Consider the following 23,026-nt stretch of genomic DNA (forward strand, 5'->3'; position numbering starts at 1 on the left):
AAAAAAAAAAAAAAAAAAGAAACCAACTAACAATTATGTGTTCACTTTCTGTGAAGGACTCAACCAAATATATTAGAACACATAGAAAAAATTTTAGTAAATGATCCATGAATTCACGTTTATAATCTTGTTGAGAAAATAAAATATAAAAATAACAAACATTAAATTCCAATGTTACTATTAAATAAAATGATGAGTCTGTATTGAAATTGATAAGTACTATTACTACATTAGAGTAGGCTGGGAAGGATTGTGAAAGATTGGAACTGAATCTGGACTTTGAAAGAAATAGAGATTTGAATATGAAGAATATTGACCAGACAGGAGAAGTGGATCAGCAAATACATAGAAGTAGTTTAGCATTTGATTCTTTTATGGTTTTCCTTTTTCTGTGTACCATAGAAGTGTGATTAGCTGGACCAAAGGACTTGCATAGGAGCTTTTTAGGAAGGAAGGGAGGGAGGGAGGAAGAAGAGATTTTCTTTTTACAATAAAGTTTTCATTTAATTGATTATTATCACAATACTGGTCCTGTTGGGATATGTGATTTCCAGGACACTGAAAAGATGGAGACATAAAAATTATTTACAGAATCTGAATGCTAACTCTACTTTCTACCATGTGATGCCCAGTGAACTTGAGCTTTAGAAAGGGCCTAGGTATCTGTAAATATTACCCAGGAAAGTCTAGATTGTTGGTGTACGTTCTTCTTGAAAGCCAACCAAAGTCCTTCTTCATAAAATGATTTGAGTTGAGATCTAGCAAAATAAAGCTTTGCGCAAACAGCGTCACAGCTTACTGATGGCCTATGAGGGACTTGACGAAACTAGGCTGAAGCTCACAATGCCTGTCTCGATATATTCGTTTCTGTATCATGGCTACTTAATGAAAACTTCTGAAGGGGTTGGGGCAGGGGTGTTAATCATCTGACCTATAATAAACACTTCGCTAGATTTTAATTTTCATTTAGTATTATTTTCCTGTTCCAGATAGAGAGGCTATTCTGGAATCAGATGCCAGAGTGAAGGAACAACGTAAAGGAGCTGATCAGAAAGCTTTATACCATGCGGGCTTGTTTTTATGGCACCTTGGCCGTCATGATAAGGCGAGAGAATACATTGAAAGAATGATAAAGATGCCTAATAACAGCAATGAGGTGGCTGGTTTTCTTATTTAAAACAACATGAAAGGAAGTTTATGTTATTTATATATCAAGTAATATCTGTTCTGTTATTTTTATTTTTCTTTGTACATATTAGCTTCATCTTAGTATTTTCTGTACTATAAAATAGGAATTCTCTAAGGATGCTCATTTTTTATCCTTTAACTCTTGAAAAGATGCCTCCCTGGTTCCTGCCTTCTCTTTCTGTTCCCTTTTCCCTTCATTTATTCTTCTCTTATCTTTTTTCTTCCTTCCTTTCTTTTATTGACCAGCTCTTCATGTGTGACATTGTTACTTATACTGCTGGTGCTACACAGATGACGAGTGCATTAACTTTACTTTCATGAATGAATTACAGTATCTACCTTAGTTTATATTATGAGAAAAACTAGAAATGGTATAAGGGATCTATGATTACAGCACATAGGAGAATTATATCTAACATTTTTATTGCTTGCTGCCTTTGTACTAGACTCTAAGTTAAAAAGAGGGATTATACCTGTGTTAGGAGGAAGACTGTTTTGAAGGACACAGCTTTAAAGCTAAAGCCTGAAAGATGAATATAGTTTCATCCCTTCCCAAGTGGGAAGTAAATGGGTAGAAATAAGAAATGTTCTTTGTGGGTACATAGAGAACCTTACATTTGATGGAAACACCATATTCATGGATGAGGACGATGGAGAAAAAAATCTAGAGAGGTAGATTGGGACAAACCGAAGGATCTTGTCTGCTGAGTACAAATATTTGTATCTAATTTGATAGACATTGAAAGATCTTTGAAGATTATTAATCATGGGAGTGATTACTAACATGCATATCCAGAAGATTAATTTAATAGTAGTTTGTGAAGTGAACTTACCTGGAGAGAAGATGAAATGTGGGAAAGCAAAAAAGCTAACACTTTCTGATAGAAGGTTTTGAGGGACTACACTAAAATACTGTATTCAACCAAGTATTATACAAAGCTAATATTATAAAAAATAATGTACGATATTATTACAGGTGACACATAACTGTAATCACAGCACTCTGGAGGCTGAGGCAGGAGGATCACTGTGAGTTCAAGGCTATATCACAGCACTCTGGAGGCTGAGGCAGGAGGATCACTGTGAGTTCAAGGCTAGCCTGGGCTACACAGCAAGTTCAAGGACAGCCTGAACTGCCTACTATGACCCTGTCTCAAACAGCAAAACAGCAACAATACATACATACATTATATATATACATATATATATATACGTATATATACACGTATATATACATATATATACACACACATATATATACGTGTATATATACATATTATATATATACACGTGTATATATATTATATATATACATATATAATGTATGTATGTATGTATTTGGGGGGGTTGTTTTTTTGTTTTTTGCACATTGGATCGAACTTGGGACCTTGTGCTTGCAAGGCAGCAGAACTACTGAGCTAAATCCCCAGCCTATCTATCTATCTATCTATATTTTTAAAAATAAAATATACAATAATAAATGAGAATTTTTAAATACCTGCAGGGTATTTAGAGGCTTGTCAGTTGATAACAGATAATGAGGGAAACATAATAAGGCATCACACACCAATGATGCCTCTGAGATTTGTGTGTAGCTAATTCAGAGACTAGTGAACACTGAGTTGAGATAAGAAGCTAGCCTGAGAGGGAGGTGGTATATTTACCTTAGACAGGATGTATTTGTCCAGGTGCTGACAAAACATGTTGATCACTTGGGAAGCTTTAGGAAAAGAAACATTTAGAAACTATTTTGTGTTAGAACTATAGGTTGTATGAATCACCCAGAGATAGTAGTTTAAAACCATTCAAGTAACCATACTGAGCTAGTTTGTGGAATAATATTGTTTAAGATGCTTATCTGTCTTCTCAGATAAGACACAGAGAAGTAAATATAGTCGTAGCTAAAGGCACATAAATTTATGAAGTAATATAAAAAATTTTAACAGCAGAGCACATTTTACAATTTTTATTTGCTGTTAAGAGTATAGTTTCTAGTCCTGTAAACCTTACAAATCATTGGATCACTTAACATTTCTAAAGGTAAATAACCATAATTTCAGACATTTTTAATTTCTTGGGCCATTTATCTTTTCATTTGAAATTCACTGGACTATTAGAGAAATTAAGAAGATAGTTACGTAATTATCTGGATCTTTAATGTATGTTAAACAAGACATCTTCTGTTTTCCTTCCTAGTTTATTTAGGCTGTCTAAAAAAGAAATATCTGCTTACTTATAAATTGAATTACATGTTAATTATTGTTAGAAATAATTTACTAGCAAAGCCTCAGATGAGAATACTGATTTTAACACTAGCAGATTATTTTTATAAACTTCATAATACTGAGTCCAGTAGTGATCTCTAAAATTCATAGTCTAGTTTCCAAGAATAAGTTGGCAAAGGTTTGAAAGCAATTTTACTACACAGTGTAATTGTTCAGGATACTATTTATAGAGTCCATTTTGTTATAACTGAAAAAAATGACATTAATTTTACCTCCTTTGTCAACAGTTATTTCTGTCATATAAAAAAAGTAGAAATATGACTGGAACCGTTCATTTTACAGGGACAAATTCTGAAAGCATGGCTTGATATTACAAGAGGAAAAGAATCTTATGCTAAAAAAGCACTACGGTGCTTTGAAGAGGGATTACAGGATGGAAAGGATATTTTTGCTCTGTTGGGTAAGGTGAGTTGGAGTTAAGGTAAATGAATCAAGTTTTGAATTTTTCAATATTTGAAAACTTAACAATCCAAGTAGTTTAAAAAAAGATGATACTTTTCATGATACTGTTGTTATGACCTAAGCAAATAGAACCTTCTGTCTTACTTGTTCTAGTAAAGATGGACAGTAAAAAAGTTGTTTAGCAGATCAGATGGAAGTACAATAGGAGAATAAAGCAGGTTCTCTGATTTCCTTGGTTGGTGTAAAGCTTAATACATAGGATCACAGGTTTGATGTCAGTTTTTTCTTCTCACCTTAGGCACAGTGCCTTGAGATGCGCCAGAATTATTCAGGTGCTTTGGAGACTGTGAACCAGATAATCGTGAACTTTCCAAGCTTCTTTCCTGCTTTTATAAAGAAAATGAAATTACAACTAGCCTTGCAGGATTGGGACCAGATGGTTGAGACAGCACAAAGGTTAAGTACTATAAACACAAGCAAAAGAAAAGATTGTCATGGATCTTTGTATTTTTTTGTCATGAGATTTAAAAAGAACATCAGAATTTTTCCAAACCAGCTAGAATTGATTTTTTTTCTAAACATCATGGAATTACAGACAACTTAAAATTGCATTCTTCTTAAAATCTGAATTTGTTGATTTACTAAGTATATAAATACCTCGTCTAAGATACTCTTCTTGGTGACCAAAAAAAAAAAAACTCCCTGTCCTCATGAACCTTATGTTGAAGTGAGCGGAACCATGAACTGTACTAATAAGAACAAGCGAGAAAATTATATGATATGATAAATTAGACAGCTATAAACTGGAGAAAAGATACTGTAGGAAGATGAAATTGGGAGTGTTGGAGATTTAATATCAGGGGTCAAGGTGGATGACATTTGAACAAAGATTTGAAGGCAAGGGAGGAAGCTATGCAGACATCTGGGAGACTTTGCATAAAGAGGGCAGAGCAAGTGGAAAGACCCTGAAGTGAGGACCTGTGTCAGATGTGAGGAATGGGAAGAAGTAAGAGGAAAAGGGTAGGCGTGTGGTTAGGGATGAAGGGCGGAGAGGGTCTGTGCCAGGTCACAAGGATCTTGGCCATTGTATGGATTTTAGTTTTTCTTCTGAAAAGCAAAATCATTAGAGGGTTTTTGAGTCTGAATTATATTTTAAGGAATCACTATTGTGTTGAGACTGTAGGTAAGAGCAGGGCAAAAACAGGGAGACCAGTTTTGGAGCTTTTGCAGTCATCTAAAAGAGACCTGTTGGTGTTTGTGACCAGGATGGTTGTAGTGAAAGTGCTTTGAGAAGTGACTGGAATCTGGATAGGATTTACTGAGAAAGGTAAGAGGAAGTTATTCCTTGAGGATAACCCCAAGCTTTTTGGCCTAAACTATGTACTATAATAACAATAGCAATAATAATGAACTGGTACAAAGTGCTCAGTATGCCTGGCATATGGACAATGCTGTATATTCCTAAAAGGTAGGTACTAGTAGAATTTTGGTTTGTAGGTTAAGGTGCAAAGCTGTTAAATAGTATTCAGCATTTAACCTTTAAATTATTAGGGAAAAATTTTTAACTAGAACCGAGCATTGTATCAGGTAGCCATCAGTATAAAACAAACAGCCATATATCTCCCAAAATATAACAATAAAAAATCCATTCCACACTCGTGTGGGTTACCTAGGGTCTGATGATCTCCATTAGGCTTCAAGTTTCAGATCCCACTGGCTGGGTGTGGCACTCATTGTTGTTGGGCTCTGGTCCTCTCCAAAGGTGTTCTTCCCTAGGCTCAGGCAAAAGAGCAGCAGCTGCCAGAGGAGACCATTTTCTTGAGGATAGGAGAGATGTGAAAGAAAAGCCTGAAATTCAGGCTTTTCCACTTCTGTTTGCATTCAATTGCAAATATAAAATTTCCCAAGCCCCTCTTTAAAAAGATGGAAAGTATCAGTTACATGCCAGGGGCCAAGTATTCAGGATTAAAAACCAGAACTGATAATTCAGTGTACTACATAATTCAGGCTATGTTTACACCTTTTGTTCAGTTCATTTTTAATCTTGAAGTAAGCTTCCTAAGATTTTCATAACTTTTGCACATTTCTTAATAAATTTATACTTTTTCTTTTGGTTTGGTTCCAATTATAAGTAGAATTTGTATTGTATTTTCTAGTGTGTGTGTTTTTTTTAACATAGGAGCATATTTTAATGTTATCAGTAATATTAATAGATTTTTAAATGTTTGCCCATATTAGCATTCCCAAAATTTCTGTTCTAAACTAGTCTGGTCAAGGTGAATTAAACATTTAATATAGTGTTGTGTGTGGTTAGCTGATAATTTAGTTATTTAAGCTGTAATGAGACTAGTACAATCTATTCATCTTATAAAAACATATTAAATATTAAATTTCAGAAACTTAAAATTTTAAATAATTCATTAATTAAAGCTACCTATCTGAACCGTGGAATAGACTAACAGACCAACTTTTCATGCCTTCAAATAAAAGAAATTATGTAAGTGTATGTCATCACTAATTGAAATGTTTTCCTCCAGATTGCTGCTTCAAGACGCTCAAAATGTGGAAGCACTGAGAATGCTGGCTCTTTACTATCTGTGTAGGGAAGGGGATATAGAAAAGGTGAGCTGTATTGCATTGCATTTCCTCTATTAAAGTTGTATTTCACCACACACAAACATGCACCCCACACACACACGTATTCACTAGCACCTGCATTTTTCGAGTGTATATCCATAGTTTTTAGTTAATTACTAGAAACACACCTTCACAAAGAAGTTAGCTTCTCATATTAACTAGTAAAGCAAAAATATTATATGGTGAAAATTACCCTGGAATATTCATTCCTTACATCATTAATTATAGTATATGTTTTTTCATATAAAATTCCTGTGTTGTAATATATTTGATTAGTAAAATCAGTGATACTGGAGGTAGAAGAATACATATGCAAAATATTTATAATATTTTCATAATTTAATTGAGTTTATGTAAAGTAAATAGGCTTAGAATGAAATCCCATTGTACCTTATAATGTACTGGATGATGGGCAGCCTAAATCCAGTCTGAGTCAAATAATATTATAGCAAGTGGTTGAGCTGCATTATGTTTTGTATGGTTAACTTGGTTAACATAACAATGCCTAATCTTTAATAACCACTGGAAGATCTTGGTAGGACAAATCATAAGTTAATTTTTCATTTATTAGGGTCTGGGGATGTAGCTTACTAGTAGAATGTTTCCCTACCATGGGTAAGGCTCTGGACATGAGATCTAGCAGTTAAAAACATTTACTAAGTACCTTTTCTATTCCTGAAAACATTCTGAAAATAACCTAATCTACATATTCAATGGGATATTGGTTATAAATATGTTATCATTCATGTCTCCTTTGTGTCATGAATTAATTATTGGAGAGAGAGCTTGGTATGTAGAGTTAATTAATATATATGCATCTTTACCCATCTAGGGGTTTCTATTTAACAGCAAATGTTAAAGAATAGAATGTAAGAATTCTTTATGTATCATTATTAACTTTTTTTTAATAATTTTAATATTATTAACAACATACAGAATTCCATTGGAAGACTTTGTAAAAGTAAAAGTCTCTTAAAATATTAGCAATAGTACATTGCACTAGTGCGTATTTGCATATTTGTGTTCCTTTTTCATAGAATATTTAAAAATTAATACTGATGGCTTTTGTTCTAGGCTACCACCGAGCTGGAAAACTTAAGAAATGCATTGGATGTCATGGAACCACAGAATGCTCAACTTTTTTATAAGATTACGATAGCCTTCAGCAGAACTGTAAGAATGCCTACTATGTTTCAGGGCTCTGTTATCTATTGCAGAGAATATAAAAGTCCAAAAAGTTGCACTGGAAAGTATGTGACCTGGAGTGAAAATATGATATATGTGTAATTGTGGTGCATTTCTTAGGAAGGAACCGCAGAGATGTGATTTGCAAATTTAAGAAGGCTTCAAGGAGGGGTACTCACTGTGCTTTTAAAGACGGGAAAGTTCTTTCCAGGCAAAGGAAATAGAAATAAAATATTTGCAACTCAGTGTACTAATTTCCCTCATATATAAAGGACTATTTACAATAAAAAAAAAAATACATCAAAAACGCAATAGAAGGCTGGGGATTTAGCTCAGTGGTGCCACCACCTGCCTTGTAAGCTCAAGATACTGAGTTTGATCCCCAGTACAATCAATCAATCAATCTTACAGAGAACATAAAAACACTTTGTGCAAAAGGAAAGACAAATAACCTTCAAAATAGAAGAACTGTAAATTAAAACTGCCCAGAGATACTGTTGCTCATTTCTATTTTTTTTATAGAGTTTATTGGTACATTTTAGGGATACAGTACAGTTACATTCATTGTTGGGATCATGTACCTTTACATGGCAAGTCTTGATTCTCATTTTTTCCCCTTAATTAGAGTATAAGATTTATGGGTACGATTATTCTTTTCTTTTTTAAAAAAACATTTGAAAATAAAAGTTGTAAAGTGTGTAAGAGACTTTTGGAAGGGAAAAAGGTTGACATTTTGTTTTTTTAAAAATAATAGAGAGGTATTTTAACTAAATAGCCAATTAAAGGAGGTAGTCAAAAATGCAATAGAAAAATATATCAGAATGAGATGATTAAAATTTATCAGAATGAGTACAAAAAATGTGATGTTTGAATGTTAATTAAACTAGTAAAAAATAAGGGGAAGATACATAAAATACATAAAATAAATATCAAGCATAAAATTGGAAGGAAAAAATAAGGAAAATAATTGCTAAATATTACAAATAAATTGGATTGTCTTATTTAAAATTGTCCCACATGTGAAGCTTAAAAGAAGAAAAATTCCTCTTATTACAGAAGTTTTAAGGAGATACGTTATTTTCATTAGATTTTAATAAGCTCACCAAAGTTATTTAAATTTATTCAAACTTTTAAATAAGCATTTAAAAAATAAGCATTTTATTCTTTTTATTCTTTTTTTATTCTTGAAAGTTGTCTTCACATGTCTTATACTTACTCCTATAACATTGCCATTTCTTCAAATAGTTTTGAATTTTTTTCCAAGAAGATTTAAGACCTGATCTTTTAAAATATTCTCACTAATGGCCTGTCCTTGTCTTTAATAAAAACAGATCTTAGTCCTAGTTTTTTAATTTAATTATATTTATAATTTATATTTAACTATATATTTACTTAATTGTAAACCGAGGATTAAAAACTTGAATGTTTTTCCTTTCTCATTTATAAAATCAATTATGAGAATCATGATGTCGCACCACTGCTGAACTCTGCGTAGCATCAGTGGAAGTGTACATTTCAATACAGCAGTTTTGCAAAAGCAGTATTCATTGGGATGTATACATTCTGTTAGAGGATAAACTCTTGCTGCATTGTCTAAATAATCAGTATAGAAAATGTTTGAGTGTCAAATAATTTTATTCCTTTTTATTCAATCCTGGAAAGTGTAATGAACACATATATTTAGAGGGAAAAAAAAAGTAGTCCTCTACTCTGAGTACAGGCACTTGAGTTCCAGCCTCACTCAAATTTTGTTCTCTTTTTTTTAGTGTGGACGTAATCAACTTATCCTTCAAAGAATTCAGAAACTTCTAGAAAAGGCTTTTAGCTTAACCCCTCAGCAATCAGAATTTGCTGCAGAGATTGGATACCAAATGATTTTACAAGGAAAAGTTAAAGAAGCATTGTCATGGTATCAAACTGCCATGACCCTTGATAACACCAGTATCTCCGCGCTTGTTGGTAGGATGCCTGTTTCTATAAATGTTCCTGATAGAATTGCAAGTAACAACCACCTTCAGAGCCTGTGGTTAAAGAGGAAAATAAGTATTGTGCAGTTTTTAAAAATTAAACTGTTCTCTATTAGCCACAACAGAAAAGTCATACATCTTTAAAAATAAATTTTTTATTTCACAATTAATCTTGAGAAAATAGAATTTACAATATAATTTCTGTGTGTTTTGAATTTTGGAGTAAATGATTTTATATAGGTTAATTTAACTTTTGTGTCACTGTTTTCTTCTCTCTTTCCATTTTATTGTTATTGTTTTAATCCCAAACTCTGAAGTTTTATGGTGGGGGGAACATGTTTTATTAGCATTGTTCATGTGGTTTGAAGGGCACATTCCTGAGCTGGTGTAAGTATTGACAGTTTTTATTCTCCTTGATTTTAGGATTCATCCGGTGTCAGTTAATGGATGGGCAATTACAGGAGGCAGATCAGCAGCTAGAATTCCTCAGTGAAGTTCAGCAGTCCGTGGAGAAATCCGCGGTAGGTATTTAATCAGATGCCACATCCTAGATACTTACAGAGCCTTCTTATTTAGCAGTGTCTGTATAGGACTAATGTATGCTAACTTTAAAAAGGTTATTGTATTTATTATTTTACCTATGTAAATCTAGACTTGGAAATGTTCTTCTCAATGATTGTAAATGTTACTCCAAGTTAGTACTTAATTTTGAACAGATAATTGCATATGAATAATACTTTATATGGCTTTGAAATCTAAGTAAAATAAATGGCTTTGTAACTGAATGAAATAACTTATGGAAACTCTTTATTTTCCAGGAATTAATCTATTTACATGCATTTCTTGCTATGAAGAAAAACAAACGACAAGAAGAAGTTATACAGTTATTAAATGATGTATTAGACACTCATTTTTTACACTTAGAAGATTTACCTCTTGGTATACAGTATTTTGAGACATTAAATCCTGATTTCTTGCTAGAAATTATTACAGAATATTTGAATTTCTGTCCAATGCCGGTAGGTAATTCTGGGTATTATTTTCAAGGATGCATTTATATGCTTTGTAAAAGGTGCTAACAAGTTATATTTAATGTGTTAGATTATATCAACATCCTAAAATGGTAGTTTTTATAGCTATATTAATTGAAGTAGTTTTTTATGGATATGCATTGCTATTAGCAGTCATAATATAGACAGCCAGTAGATTTCTTTATCTGTAAAATAAAATAATCAATACCAGTCTACAAGGTTGGGCAAAAACCAAGTCAGACCATTTATATATAATCTAAAATATAGCACTACAATATAATTTGTTATTTGAAGTACTTTCACATCAGAATGTTTTACTAATGACTGTCACCAATTATTAAAAATACTGGTTTATACATATGTGTAATTTTTAAAATCTTAATATCTTCAGGTTAGAACTATTAGAATTCATGTACTTCTGGCACCCACAGTTTATTGGAATCTACTCTGTAATATCATCAGGTGCCACCTAACCTGAACACACTTAAAAATGGAGTGTTTATTATATTTAAACTGTGGTGAATGAACTGAATTGCCTTTGCTAAATTCAGCTCTGCTTTTTGCTAAAATATGACCATTAATTGGCCCTTCTCTTGTTCATTGTAGTGACAGAAAGTCCAGTACTTAGCTCTAAAGAAGGACCATTTCTCATTTATAAAATGGATTTTCAGTTTTTGGAAATCAGTTTTCCTGCTACCTTAAAAAAATTTTATGTTTGCAGTAATTTAGTTCTTTGTATTGATATAGTTTTGACAACTCTGGTTTTGATCCCAAGAGTATCTTTTTTTGGTTTTTGCCTCTCATTAAATTCATTATTCTAGATATAGGTTTAACTTGCAAAACCTAAAGTAGACTTTTCCTCCTTTTTTCTGGATGTGCATCTGGGGTTGTACTTTTTGTGTTTTTTAATCACATAACATTATTGACCCCTAACACTGATGTTTAATTAAAGTTATTAGATCTGTTATTTATACCTTTGGACTCAAGTGTGGGACTTTACATTTATTCCTATGAAATTATCTTCTCACATTCATCTTGTAACTCCAGATTATCGTACTCTTTTTAGATCTTGTCGTCTATTTTAAATGGAACCTTATCCTAATCTGCCATCTGCTTTATCTAGCTTTAGGACAGTCATGATGGTCCTATCTAAGCATTAACAATTTTGAGTAGAACTGAAAATGAAATCCCGTGTTACTCTGCCAGATAGTTGTTTCCAAACTAATAGGGATCCATGAGACAGGACAGAAAGCAGATATAAGTGACCTAACTTTAATAGCTCACATTTCAAAAAGGAGTATCAAAAGGGTCACTATCAAGTAGCAAAGTTGTTAACATTTGTTCTGATTGAGATCTTCAGAAATTATATAAACGAGAAATTAGAAAAATGGCTTGCCCTGAGGGAAGTCGTGCTATTCTTTATAAACTAAGCCTTCACAGAATCATATGTAGATCTCTTCATTGGTTTCCCAGGGAGATAATTTAGTGTTACTCCAATCATAGTAAAGGTGGTGTGAAATAAATAAGTTTCAGAAAAGCATAGCTTTGGTAGTCACACTAAAATTAATGTGTTTAATTTTGCCTTAATACTATTGTAAATTTATAAAATGATCTTCTAATTTGCTTTGTTTAGCCTGCAAGTCCTGGGCAACCACTTACTCCATTCCTTAGACGTTGTACGTCAGTCCTAGAAACCATAGTGAGAACCGTACCAGGTCTTCTGCAAGCTGTCTTCCTAATAGCAAAAGTGAAGTATTTGTCAGGTAGAGTACTCCTTAAAAACTTAAAAAAACCTTGGACTTTGATGTTGATAAAGCAAGTATCAATAAGTTATGTACTCCATATATATGGAGAATAAGATGCACATTTTGCATGTTAATAGATAAGCAATTTTAACCTGAAATAAAATTGCAAAACTTAATATTTAATTTTTGAAATCTTACTATAAGATTTCACTCACTTTGTAGCTCAAGTGAGTTTCTGGGAAAATATAGTTATATCACTTTAAAAAAATAAAGTCTTCTCGATACTTAAGACTGATAATAAAAATGTGCAGGCTTTAATCATTAATTGTTGACATATGGGCATAACCAAATGTAGTGTGTATTGGGTTTCAGATTCTTATGAACTGTACCAATTAATTCTTATTTAGTTCCTGTGAATGGTTGTTATGGCTAAAGAATATAAACCTGGTTATAAACTTAGCTTTTTAGGACACAAAAAAAATTTATGGCTTTACACATAAAAATAGAACATCATACATGTATATGGATGTACCATTTAGCTGCATGCTATGCAAAGTAAACTAAGTTTGGAAAGTCATCTACAGTAGTTTCCTATTTAATTATCTTATAGAACTAAGGGTCTTTATGTTTTCTTGAAGATTAAGCTTTTATACTTTCTAATTTCTTTAAAAATACATATTTTAAGCAACTGAAAATACCAACTTAAAGGAGTTCTTATAAATAATTATTTTTGCATATAATAGAATTAAGAGGTTGCCCTTACTATCTTTTGAACTTCAGTTTAACTTTAAAAAAAAAACACAGATGGTCTCAAGAGCTCATTTCACCTCTGTACTTTCTGTTATAAGTCAAATCATGTGTGAAGACTCTTCAGGGGGTGTTTATCATAGGCATATTGCAGGAGGGCTGTCTATAGCCTTCTTTTATTATATTATTAGTAATGTTTATCTATATTAATATTATTTTGTTGTTACTGTATTTTGGTTAGGACTGGACACAAGCAGGTCCATTTTGATTCTGACAACTTTCACGTACTCATATTTATTATATTTAAACTTTTCATTTTTTTTGCTTGTACAGTTCTAAGTACAGCATTGCATCCCAATAAAAGACTCCCCTATTAATTATGCTCAGTGATTAACAGTTAAACTTTGACATCCTGTTTGCTAAGTTATTATGATGCCTCTGCCAATTATTTCTCTATTAATCCTCCATCTCTTAGAAAACGCAGTTCTGTTTCAGTGCATTTTCCTTATGAGTAGTTTGAGTCCTTGGAAACCAAAAAGCTTTGACCTCAAGCTTTATTGTTTTTGTTGTGACTTCAAGGATGGTTGAGAAATGTAATTGAACTGAGCATAAATTCGGACCTCTTTTTTCCCACATCACTTAGCAACGTTGAATGGGAAGTGAACCTACATGCGCTTACTTAAAGCCAGTTTATGAGAGGGCTAAGTTTAGATCATGGGAGTAAACATCATGAGAAACTTGTGGGACACAGAATCTGAAATGATGATTCTCTGAAGAGCCTCCTCTCGGGCTGCCCCTTTTATGAGCCACAAATCAACTCCACCATTCCTCTCTCATTAATCCTAACTATTTTCTTGTATTTTATACTCAGAGAAAAATGGCTAATGCTTCCTAAAACATTAACATTTCAGCTGGTATTTAAAGGCATTTTAAAATCTTTAACTCATACATATGAATCTCTAGAATGTGTCCTTGTGCCTTTTTGCTTATTTAATGTATAATAATAAAATAAAATAATAAAATAAAATTCCTGGTTACACTGTATCCTCTCTATTAATGGAAGTGACATACAGAATTCTAGCCATACACAATAAGTATCTATGTCTCACACAACCTACTTTAATGAAATTATAAATAAAACCTTTACTGTCATCTGCTCATGCTTCCCCTGGTTTGCTAATTACAATCAAGGGCTCCTGACTTAGAGGTCTGTTCTTCATGTGGAGTAGAAGGAAGCTAACTAATTGAGGTGGGAATGAAACCATGGCATTGTGAACAGGGGAGTTCACATTTAAACACTAGAACAATCAGAAAATGAGGCACGCTTCTCTCAGTCTTCTGATGTGTCCCTGCATTTCCTCATTAGGTAACACTGAAGCAGCATATAGGAACCTGCAGCACTGCCTGGATCACAGTCCCTCTTATGCAGATGCTCATCTCCTGATGGCTCAGGTTTATTTGTCTCAAGAAAAATTCAAATTGTGTTCTCAGTCTCTTGAGCTTTGCCTGAGCTACAATTTTAATGTAAGTATTTGAGATTCAAGTGACTGACATGTCCCCTGGTTGATCCGTTAGTGCATGCTTCATACCTTTGCCTGTATTATTTTGCTAATAAGTGTATTTTTTAATGGAAAGAATTTTGAACTCATAAGCAATAGGAGGATAAAAATGGAGGTATAATTTAAAAACTAGATGAACTATCAGGAAAAGAGAAACCCTGATTTGTTGGGTGCAAGTGGTGCACATTTTTAGTCCCAGGCACTTTAGAAGGCAGATTTACTTGGGCTGAGGAATTAGAGGCCATCCTGGCCACATGAGGAGACCATCTCTGTAAATGAATGAATGAACTGGTCAACCAAACATCTGGGACAAATGACTGGTCTTTCCACTTATATCTCTGAGAGTATCAGTTTTCTCTTTAACATATATAGACTGAGAGTTAAAGAGAGTTAAATCGTAGAGAATTATTTGAAATATTTTACATAAAAATGAATTTTGTTGTCCATTTCTTTGTTGTATCTTTACTTTTTAATAACTTTTTTTTTTCTCTTCTGGTACTAGAGATTGAACCTCAGGACCTTGTGCTTACGATGCAGGCAAGGCACCACTGAGCTAAATCCCCAACCCTGATAACTTCTTTTTATATCCATTGTTACAGAACACCTAGTTATTTTGAAAGTTACGTATTTTGAGGATATAAACATACTATATTTCTATCTGAGATATTTTGAATATTTTCTCTCAGCATTAGGGAAAATGCTGGGTTCAGGAACTTCCAGAGTATAGGTCATAGCTGCTCAAACTTTGGTTTTGCTTTCCAAGATTGGAACCCTACTATGGGTGAACCCCTAAGTGAACTAGACGTTCAAGTTCTAAGCAGCACTGTAGAAATCATCACCTGCTTCACAGGACAGTGGATCTCACCACTGGTGGCTCATCCTAACCCAGTGCTGGAGAACCACAAGCCATGCCCAGTGTGTGTGGACCTCTGGGAGTTCAGCAAGTGTTTACACAGAGCTCTGCAGGTGAACACGGGGCCTGAGGAGGACTGGCGGCTGCCCAGCACCACATTGGATCATCATCTCCTTCTCTTGGGCTTCAGTTTTGTCATTCTCTTATATTTTTTATAGACACTGTTGATGCCCAAAATAAAGGATTCATTACTACACAAATAGGGTTAGCGTCAAAAGGTAAAGAAAATATTCGATGAAATCACCCTGAAATGTTTAATGTCACAAAGAAAGGAGAACTGTGTTTTTAGAAATCCAAAGAATTAGAATTTAAGAACTGTATCTGTACTAGAAGTCCCACATAAAAATATATTTCCTGAAAAGTCAAATAATTTTTAAAGAATGTATTTGCCGGCCTTACAAAGATGCTTGCAGTTTCTCTTCTGTCATGGTGGAAACACCCAGGTGACCTCTATCATCTGGGAGGGATGCGCAGTAGTTGTTTCCCTGAACTGATTTAATGTGATAAATGACTCAGATGTCACTAAGAGGACAGAAACAGACTTCATGTTAAAGCTACAAGCGGGCTATCCTTAACAAATGTGTTATTGTGATGTTTGATGCCTGTTAACATCAGCACCCCCAACATGTATTAAATATAATTTTTCAGGTGAGAGAATATCCTTTATATCATTTGATAAAAGCTCAATCACAAAAGAAAATGGGAGAAATAACAGAAGCAATTAAGACTCTGCATATGGCAATGAGTTTACCAGGAATGAGGAGAACGGGAGCTTCTTCAAAATCAAAATACAGAAAAGCTGAAGTTGATATGGGCCATCGTTTATCAGTCTTTCTTGAGTTGGTGGAAGTTCACCGCTTAAATGGAGAGCAGGTAAATTCAGTTTTAATTCAGTGGCTCAGAGCTGAGGTTGGCTGTTCTGGTATTAGTAGAAAATGAAAACATGAAAATTATTCCCTTGACCAACTGGTAAAGTGTAGGAAATATATTTCTCATTACTTTGCAGTAAAATGTGCTTTTTTCTATAAGCCCCTGAAAGCTAAATATGATTTGTTTCTGGATGACTTGTTCAGTGTTCCTATGTTGGCCACCATAAAATGTAATTCTATAAGGTATAATTATACCATGATGGTAATAACCTAAAGGAATCATAATCCTATGAGTTCCTAAAAGGATTACATGTACAAACATTCTCATGTATCCAAATTTTACTAGAAAAAAATGTATCCATATCAACCTGAAATTCTAATACTTGAAAAAAACAAAAGAAATACTTGATGAATGCAGCTCTGATAAAGAAACACCTTGAAGTTAGATACTTTAATAATTATTGAACAAATATCTGAAATCCACTTTTTCACATTTTAATATTTCTGAATTCGGAAAGTATTAAGAGTCTCTAAAATAGAGATAAATCTTAAGTGAGACAAAATATTCACCTGAAGTATAACAAAAATATTATTCTGGTGAATAGGGTAAAATAATCTGTTAATAAATGACATTTTCTTGTGTGTGTTGGGTGCCTGTTGCCTGAATCCCATCAAGTTTGATGCCTAAGTTTGATTCTGGTTCTATCACTTGTTAATCTGTCAACTCTCTACATCTCAATGTCCTTAGCAGAAGGCAAGGATAATAATAATGACTTTTGTTAGAGAACTGTGTGCAAACTAAGTGGGCTAATGCTGCATACCAATGTGTAGTACCTAATCAATGTTTATTAAGTTCTAGTGGCAATGATTATGTGTATCAACTGCTGTGTCATAGTTGTGAAAGCATTTGTCTAACTAACAAATATTTATAGCCTAATTTGAAACTAATCTTTGTCTTTGAGATTAGCTTCAAATATTTGTACATTTCAGAAAGTCTGTAAATATTTTGTAAACACCATGATCATACCAGCATTTTTTATTCAGTTTGTTTTATAACAATGTCATTCTTTCTAGCATAAACTGTTGAATGCTTTGAAAAAATAATTTAATTTCATCTTTACAGCATGAGGCAGCAAAGGTTTTACAAGATGCCATCCATGAGTTTGCTGGAACATCTGAAGAATTACGTGTTACTATTGCTAATGCTGACCTAGCCCTGGCTCAAGGAGATGTAGAACAGGCTTTAAGTATTCTTCGAAATGTTACAACCGAACAGCCTTATTTTATAGAGGCCAAATTAAAAATGGCAGATATTTATCTGAAGCATAGAAAAGAGAAAATATTATTTATCACGTGTTACAGGTAAATAGTCATTTCAACCCATTACATTATAATACATAAATGTATTATAATACATTACTCATAAATGTATTATAATACATTACTCTTAAAATTAATTTTCAAATTTATTTTTTGTCTTCCTATGATCTTCTTTACAGGTAATTTATAGATTCTTTCCTTAACATGTTCTTACTTCTTTCTACTACTATCAAACCCTGGCACTCTTAACTAAGTTGTTTACTCTCACTGAAACATAATTATGACTACTTCAAAGTATGACTCACTCTAGTTTCTCAGCTCTCTTCATTACGTGACCTTTCTAGACCATGAATGTTCTAATTTGGAGAAAGAGTAAGGATTATATACTTAAGAACATTGTGTAACATGACAACTATCTCGCAAAAAAGATAGGCATGCTTTATACTCAGAATTGTTTTAGCAAAAGAAAGTTGTAGCTTACTATGTACCAAAGTAAGGTATGCATTAGAAATTTTCCTTGGTAAAAGAGCAGAAGCTTTAGAAGTTATATCACACTGATAATGTTAGTACTTATTGAGGAATAACACATACACACAAACACAGATGTATGTTCTCCCAAACAAAATGTGATATACAAACACACACTCCATGTCACTCCCAGTCAGAGAAAATATTCTTATCTCTTGAGAACATAATAAAATATGGATAAAAATTAATTCATTGTTGGCCCATCTATAGCATGTAAATACCTAATCTCAAAATGCTGCTCAGATTCTTCATAAGTACTGAGTAATTCAGAGCATGTGGGTAGCACATAATGCTCAGATGAATGCTCTCTGGTTTCTTTATCTTGTTTTCTAAACTGTTCCTAAAATATCAGCACTGTTACCTCTAATAATCTAGAAATATGTGGAAAAAAAGTTTTGGATGCACTATAACAATTAAGAACCTAGATTTTTATTTTAGGTAGATTTGATACATTAGCTATAAAATTAAACTCTTCACATCATCTGTAAAATTGAAATTTAATTACTTTTTTAATACAGGTTTTGAGCCATTTACATGAGGTGTTATATAAAACTGCACTATTCCTCAAATAACTGGTATTTTGACTTTTAACAATTTAATTTTGCAGGTAAATAGGCAATAAATTTTGAAGTAGAAGATTTTCTATTTTTAAAAGTAATTCATAGGTTTGGGGATTTAGCTTAGTAGTTCTGCCGCCTGCTTCGTAAGTGCAACGTCCCAAGTTTGATCCCCAGTACCCCCCCAAAAAAAGTGATTAATGTCATATAATTTATGCCATGAATATCACAATTCAGGTTGCATAAAAGGACAATAAAATTTATTCCTCCATCAATGTGTATTTCTGGGTAATGTCTGTCTTTACTCCATTACTTCATTTCAGAAAATGGAAAAAATTCAATTACAAAAACAATTGATCTAACACAGTCTGAATGTTAGTAGTGCGTGTTTTTTTTTAATAACACCATTGTGTGTAGAAGGTACTCTGAAGGCTGTTGTTTAATTGAAATTGCAAGATATTTATATTCAGTGTACTAAGTAGATTTTATCTGATTTTTCAGAGAAATTGCTGAAAGGATGCCCAGCCCTCGATCTTTTCTTCTCCTTGGTGACGCATACATGAATATTCAAGAGGTAAAATTTCTGATGCTACTTAACTTGTATTTCTTAAGACATTTTGTATGATTAGCTTAACCTATTAAAATGAATTGGGCCTTCTATAATGTTTATGTAATATTTGAAAGTCTAATTACAGTAAAAGGGGACAGCTATTACAATCAAATTTTTCTTTTCTAATATTGCAATTCAATAATTCAACACCATGGTTATTTGAAATAGAGGTGATACTAGAAGTATGTCCGGAATCTCTTTTAAATAGACGAAGAGAGCTACTGGCTGGCAGAACTGAAACATCAGGAACCTGTCTCTCAGATCTCACACTGTCATCTATATAAATAATTGCACAACCAACATATGTTATATCCACGCTCTTCACTATCACCTTTCTGAAATTAAGATTCTTAAGCTTCAATATGTACTTAGTTATTTTTATAAAGTATTCTGGGTATAGAGCTTACTTGTAGAAATGCCATTCAGTGGGATCCATTTAAACTTTTTCTACTGTTCATTTTGTGTGTGTGTTTAACAATTTTAGCCTGAAGAAGCTATAGTAGCATATAAACAAGCATTAAATCAGAACCCAAAAGATGGAATGCTAGCAAGCAAAATTGGGAAAGCATTGGTCAAAACTCACAACTATTCAAAAGTGAGTATTACAGAGTTTGAAATATATCTGTTGGATCAAATTGATCAAATTTTGCTCTAGAGAAGTCTTCAGCAAGCTCCATTTGCAGTTCTGATGGTTATAAACCCCATATTTGTATTCATGAACTGGGATTTATGTTAGGGGCTCTCTCAGCATCTCACGTTCTTCATTGCTTCGTGTTGGGAAGACTGGATACTGGGGTTTACATTCAGCTTCTTTTTCCAACCAAATTAATTACCATAAAGTTCTTTTTTATGTGTGTGTGGTATGGGGAATTGAACTCAGGATCTTTGCACTGAGCTACATACATCCTAGCCCTTTATATGTATGTATGTATGTATATATATATATATTTTTTTTTTTTTTTCCTTTTTTGAGACAGGGCCTCAGTAAGTCACTAAGTTGCTAAGACTAAGCTCAAATTTGCAAACCCAGTGGTTCATACTTCTAGAGTGCTGGGGTTACAGACATGTACCATTATGCCTGGCAAGTTGCTATTCTTTTTTCTTGCATTGTGCAAAAAAGCATAAGTACCATTTTGTTGAACCAATTTGGCAAGCCAGATGCTTTGTGAGGTTTATTTTTCCCTAGTAGGAGTACTATGTTTTCTTTTAACTGATTGAACTTTGCCCTCTTCCAGCTGATCATTAAGCATATACATACCAGCTAGCAAATTATGTGCTTTTATAGGGTTCTCTGATCTTTGTGTGCTGCAAACATGGACTAATAAAAGTAAAAAAATATATATAAAGGAAAAAGTAGAGTAAAATCTGTAAAAAAAGTTTGCCAAATACTGTTAATTAAACAATTATTTTAAGAAATGTTTGTTGTGCTTTATGATGCCTGATTCTATTTAAAATGGCATAAGTACTAAACTGACAGTACAGGTGCATTTGTAGGATTCGTCTGAGGTTATTTCTAGTTATTTTCTAGATGCTTAAGTCTGTGATATTTAAAATATTTGTGCTTGAATGCCATTCCCATTATCTTTTTTCCTAAATGAAATTGATTTTGTTTAGGCAATCACTTACTATGAAGCTGCTCTGAAAAGTGGACAACAGAATTATCTTTGCTATGACCTGGCTGAGCTTTTATTAAAATTGAAATTGTATGAAAAAGCAGAAAAAGTTCTTCAGCATGCACTGTCCCATGAACAAGGTATAAAAATCTTTCTAATTCAAACAATATACCTAATGAGTCTGATTTATTTTACATTACATAATAATGTATTTATAGTCTTAATATTGCATATATGTGATTGGTTAGAGAAATTCATATATATATATATATTTATCAAAATGCCATGCTACTAAAATGAGGTATTTTAAATTTAATAATAGCAAATTTATGAAATAGTTAATTGTGTTAAAGAAGATAGCTTACTTTCCAAAATGATATAAAGAAAGGCCGGAGATTTAGCTTAGTGGCACCATACCTGCCTCTCAAGCACAAGGTCCTGAGTTCGATTCCCAATACCCCCAAAAGTGAAAGATGATATCAAGGAAGTTATAAATTGCAACCACTTTTACTTTTTAAAATAGTAACAGCCAAGTATGGTGATACATTCCCATAATCCCAGCACTAATGAGGCTGAGGCAGGAGGATTGCTATGAGTTTAACGCCAGCATGGGTTATATGAGTTCAGCCTGAACTACGTAGTGAGACTTTTGTCAAATTAAATAAATAAATAAAATTACAAATCATTCTTTTCAAAAATTCAAATAAGAATAGTAATGAATAAACTACCTCTTCCCCATGAATTCCACTTGTTCCTCTTTTAGATTGCCTCCTTTAAGTAGTTTGTGATTATATATGTACATATTTGTGTGTATATGTATAAATGTAGTAAGTGTAGTTTTTCTTTTCATAAACGTATTCATTCCTATTCTGCAGATTTTTCCATATACAACATATACCAAATATAGTTTGATGTCATAATTTATATCCTTCTATCTAGTGGCATCAAAATTTTTATAACACCCGGAGTTTTTAAATTTTCTCTGTATTATCAGGAATTAAGTTTGTTTTCTTTCATTTTGATGTTGTCTGTCATTTTCCATGAATATGTTTGCATCTTATTCTTTGTGGTAAACTTTTTATATTTCTTGAGTAGAATGCTGAGTGAAGAATCCGTGAGTTTAAAATTTTTTTAGAATTTTCGAATTCCCTTATTACCCTTTGCACAAATTTACTTCCTGAGATCCTTTTTTAAAATAAAATCAAGTAGAAAGAAAAAATACATAATTAAAGTCAAGTGCCTGGTCACTGTCAGAATTTAAATGTTGCAGAAGCCTATGAAAGTCGTGCCTTCCACTCATCAAAGAAAAGAACATTTAGGAGCTTGTATGGTGTCATCCGCAGTCTCTTCACTTCCATGTCCTTGTCTCTCTCCTTCTCACCCAGTTGCAGTCGGTTCTCTGCATACACAGATTCATCAACCATGGATCAAAAATATTTGAAAAGATTTGTGTCTGTACTAAAAATGTACTTTTTTTCTTGTCATTATTTACTAAACAATACAGTATGACAAGTATTTACATATTATATATTTACATATTTATGTAATGTTAGGTAGTCTTTGTAATCCTGGGGTGATTTAAAATATATAGAAGGGTGTCCATAGGTTGTATGCAAACCCTACACAGCTTTGTATAATGGGTCTGAGAACCCATGGTTTTGTATTTGCAAGAAGTCCTGGAACCAGTGCACCACGGACACTTGGGTATGTATTATTTTTCTGCCTAAATGGGTTATAATATATCTAATTCTGCAGTGTGAATTTTACGTTGAATAACCTTGTTCCTTGTCACCAAATATAACTCCTTTATTTTTTAGCATATGTATTTTACTCTATGTTAATACCATAGTGTATTTGATGAGTCCTCTGT

The 23,026-nt window shown here is 32.9% G+C and overlaps 1 protein-coding gene across 1 annotated transcript in view; it reads left to right on the forward strand.

Annotated features, from left to right (window-relative positions):
* Nucleotides 1-23,026, forward strand: part of Ttc21b (tetratricopeptide repeat domain 21B) — a 60,438-nt gene that overhangs the window by 6,710 nt on the left and 30,702 nt on the right. Inside the window, exons 6-20 of the mRNA XM_010606892.3 lie at nt 990-1,156; nt 3,756-3,878; nt 4,174-4,331; nt 6,413-6,497; nt 7,587-7,685; nt 9,464-9,656; nt 10,088-10,185; nt 10,483-10,683; nt 12,329-12,458; nt 14,554-14,711; nt 16,308-16,532; nt 17,652-17,890; nt 19,435-19,507; nt 20,028-20,138; nt 21,158-21,296. Coding sequence (XP_010605194.2) covers nt 990-1,156; nt 3,756-3,878; nt 4,174-4,331; nt 6,413-6,497; nt 7,587-7,685; nt 9,464-9,656; nt 10,088-10,185; nt 10,483-10,683; nt 12,329-12,458; nt 14,554-14,711; nt 16,308-16,532; nt 17,652-17,890; nt 19,435-19,507; nt 20,028-20,138; nt 21,158-21,296 — 2,199 coding nt within the window. The remainder of the gene's footprint in view (nt 1-989; nt 1,157-3,755; nt 3,879-4,173; nt 4,332-6,412; nt 6,498-7,586; nt 7,686-9,463; nt 9,657-10,087; nt 10,186-10,482; nt 10,684-12,328; nt 12,459-14,553; nt 14,712-16,307; nt 16,533-17,651; nt 17,891-19,434; nt 19,508-20,027; nt 20,139-21,157; nt 21,297-23,026) is intronic.

This window comes from Fukomys damarensis, unplaced genomic scaffold (assembly GCF_012274545.1).
Source record: "Fukomys damarensis isolate Sample0158 unplaced genomic scaffold, DMR_v1.0_HiC HiC_scaffold_26, whole genome shotgun sequence".
Lineage (NCBI taxonomy): Eukaryota > Metazoa > Chordata > Mammalia > Rodentia > Bathyergidae > Fukomys > Fukomys damarensis.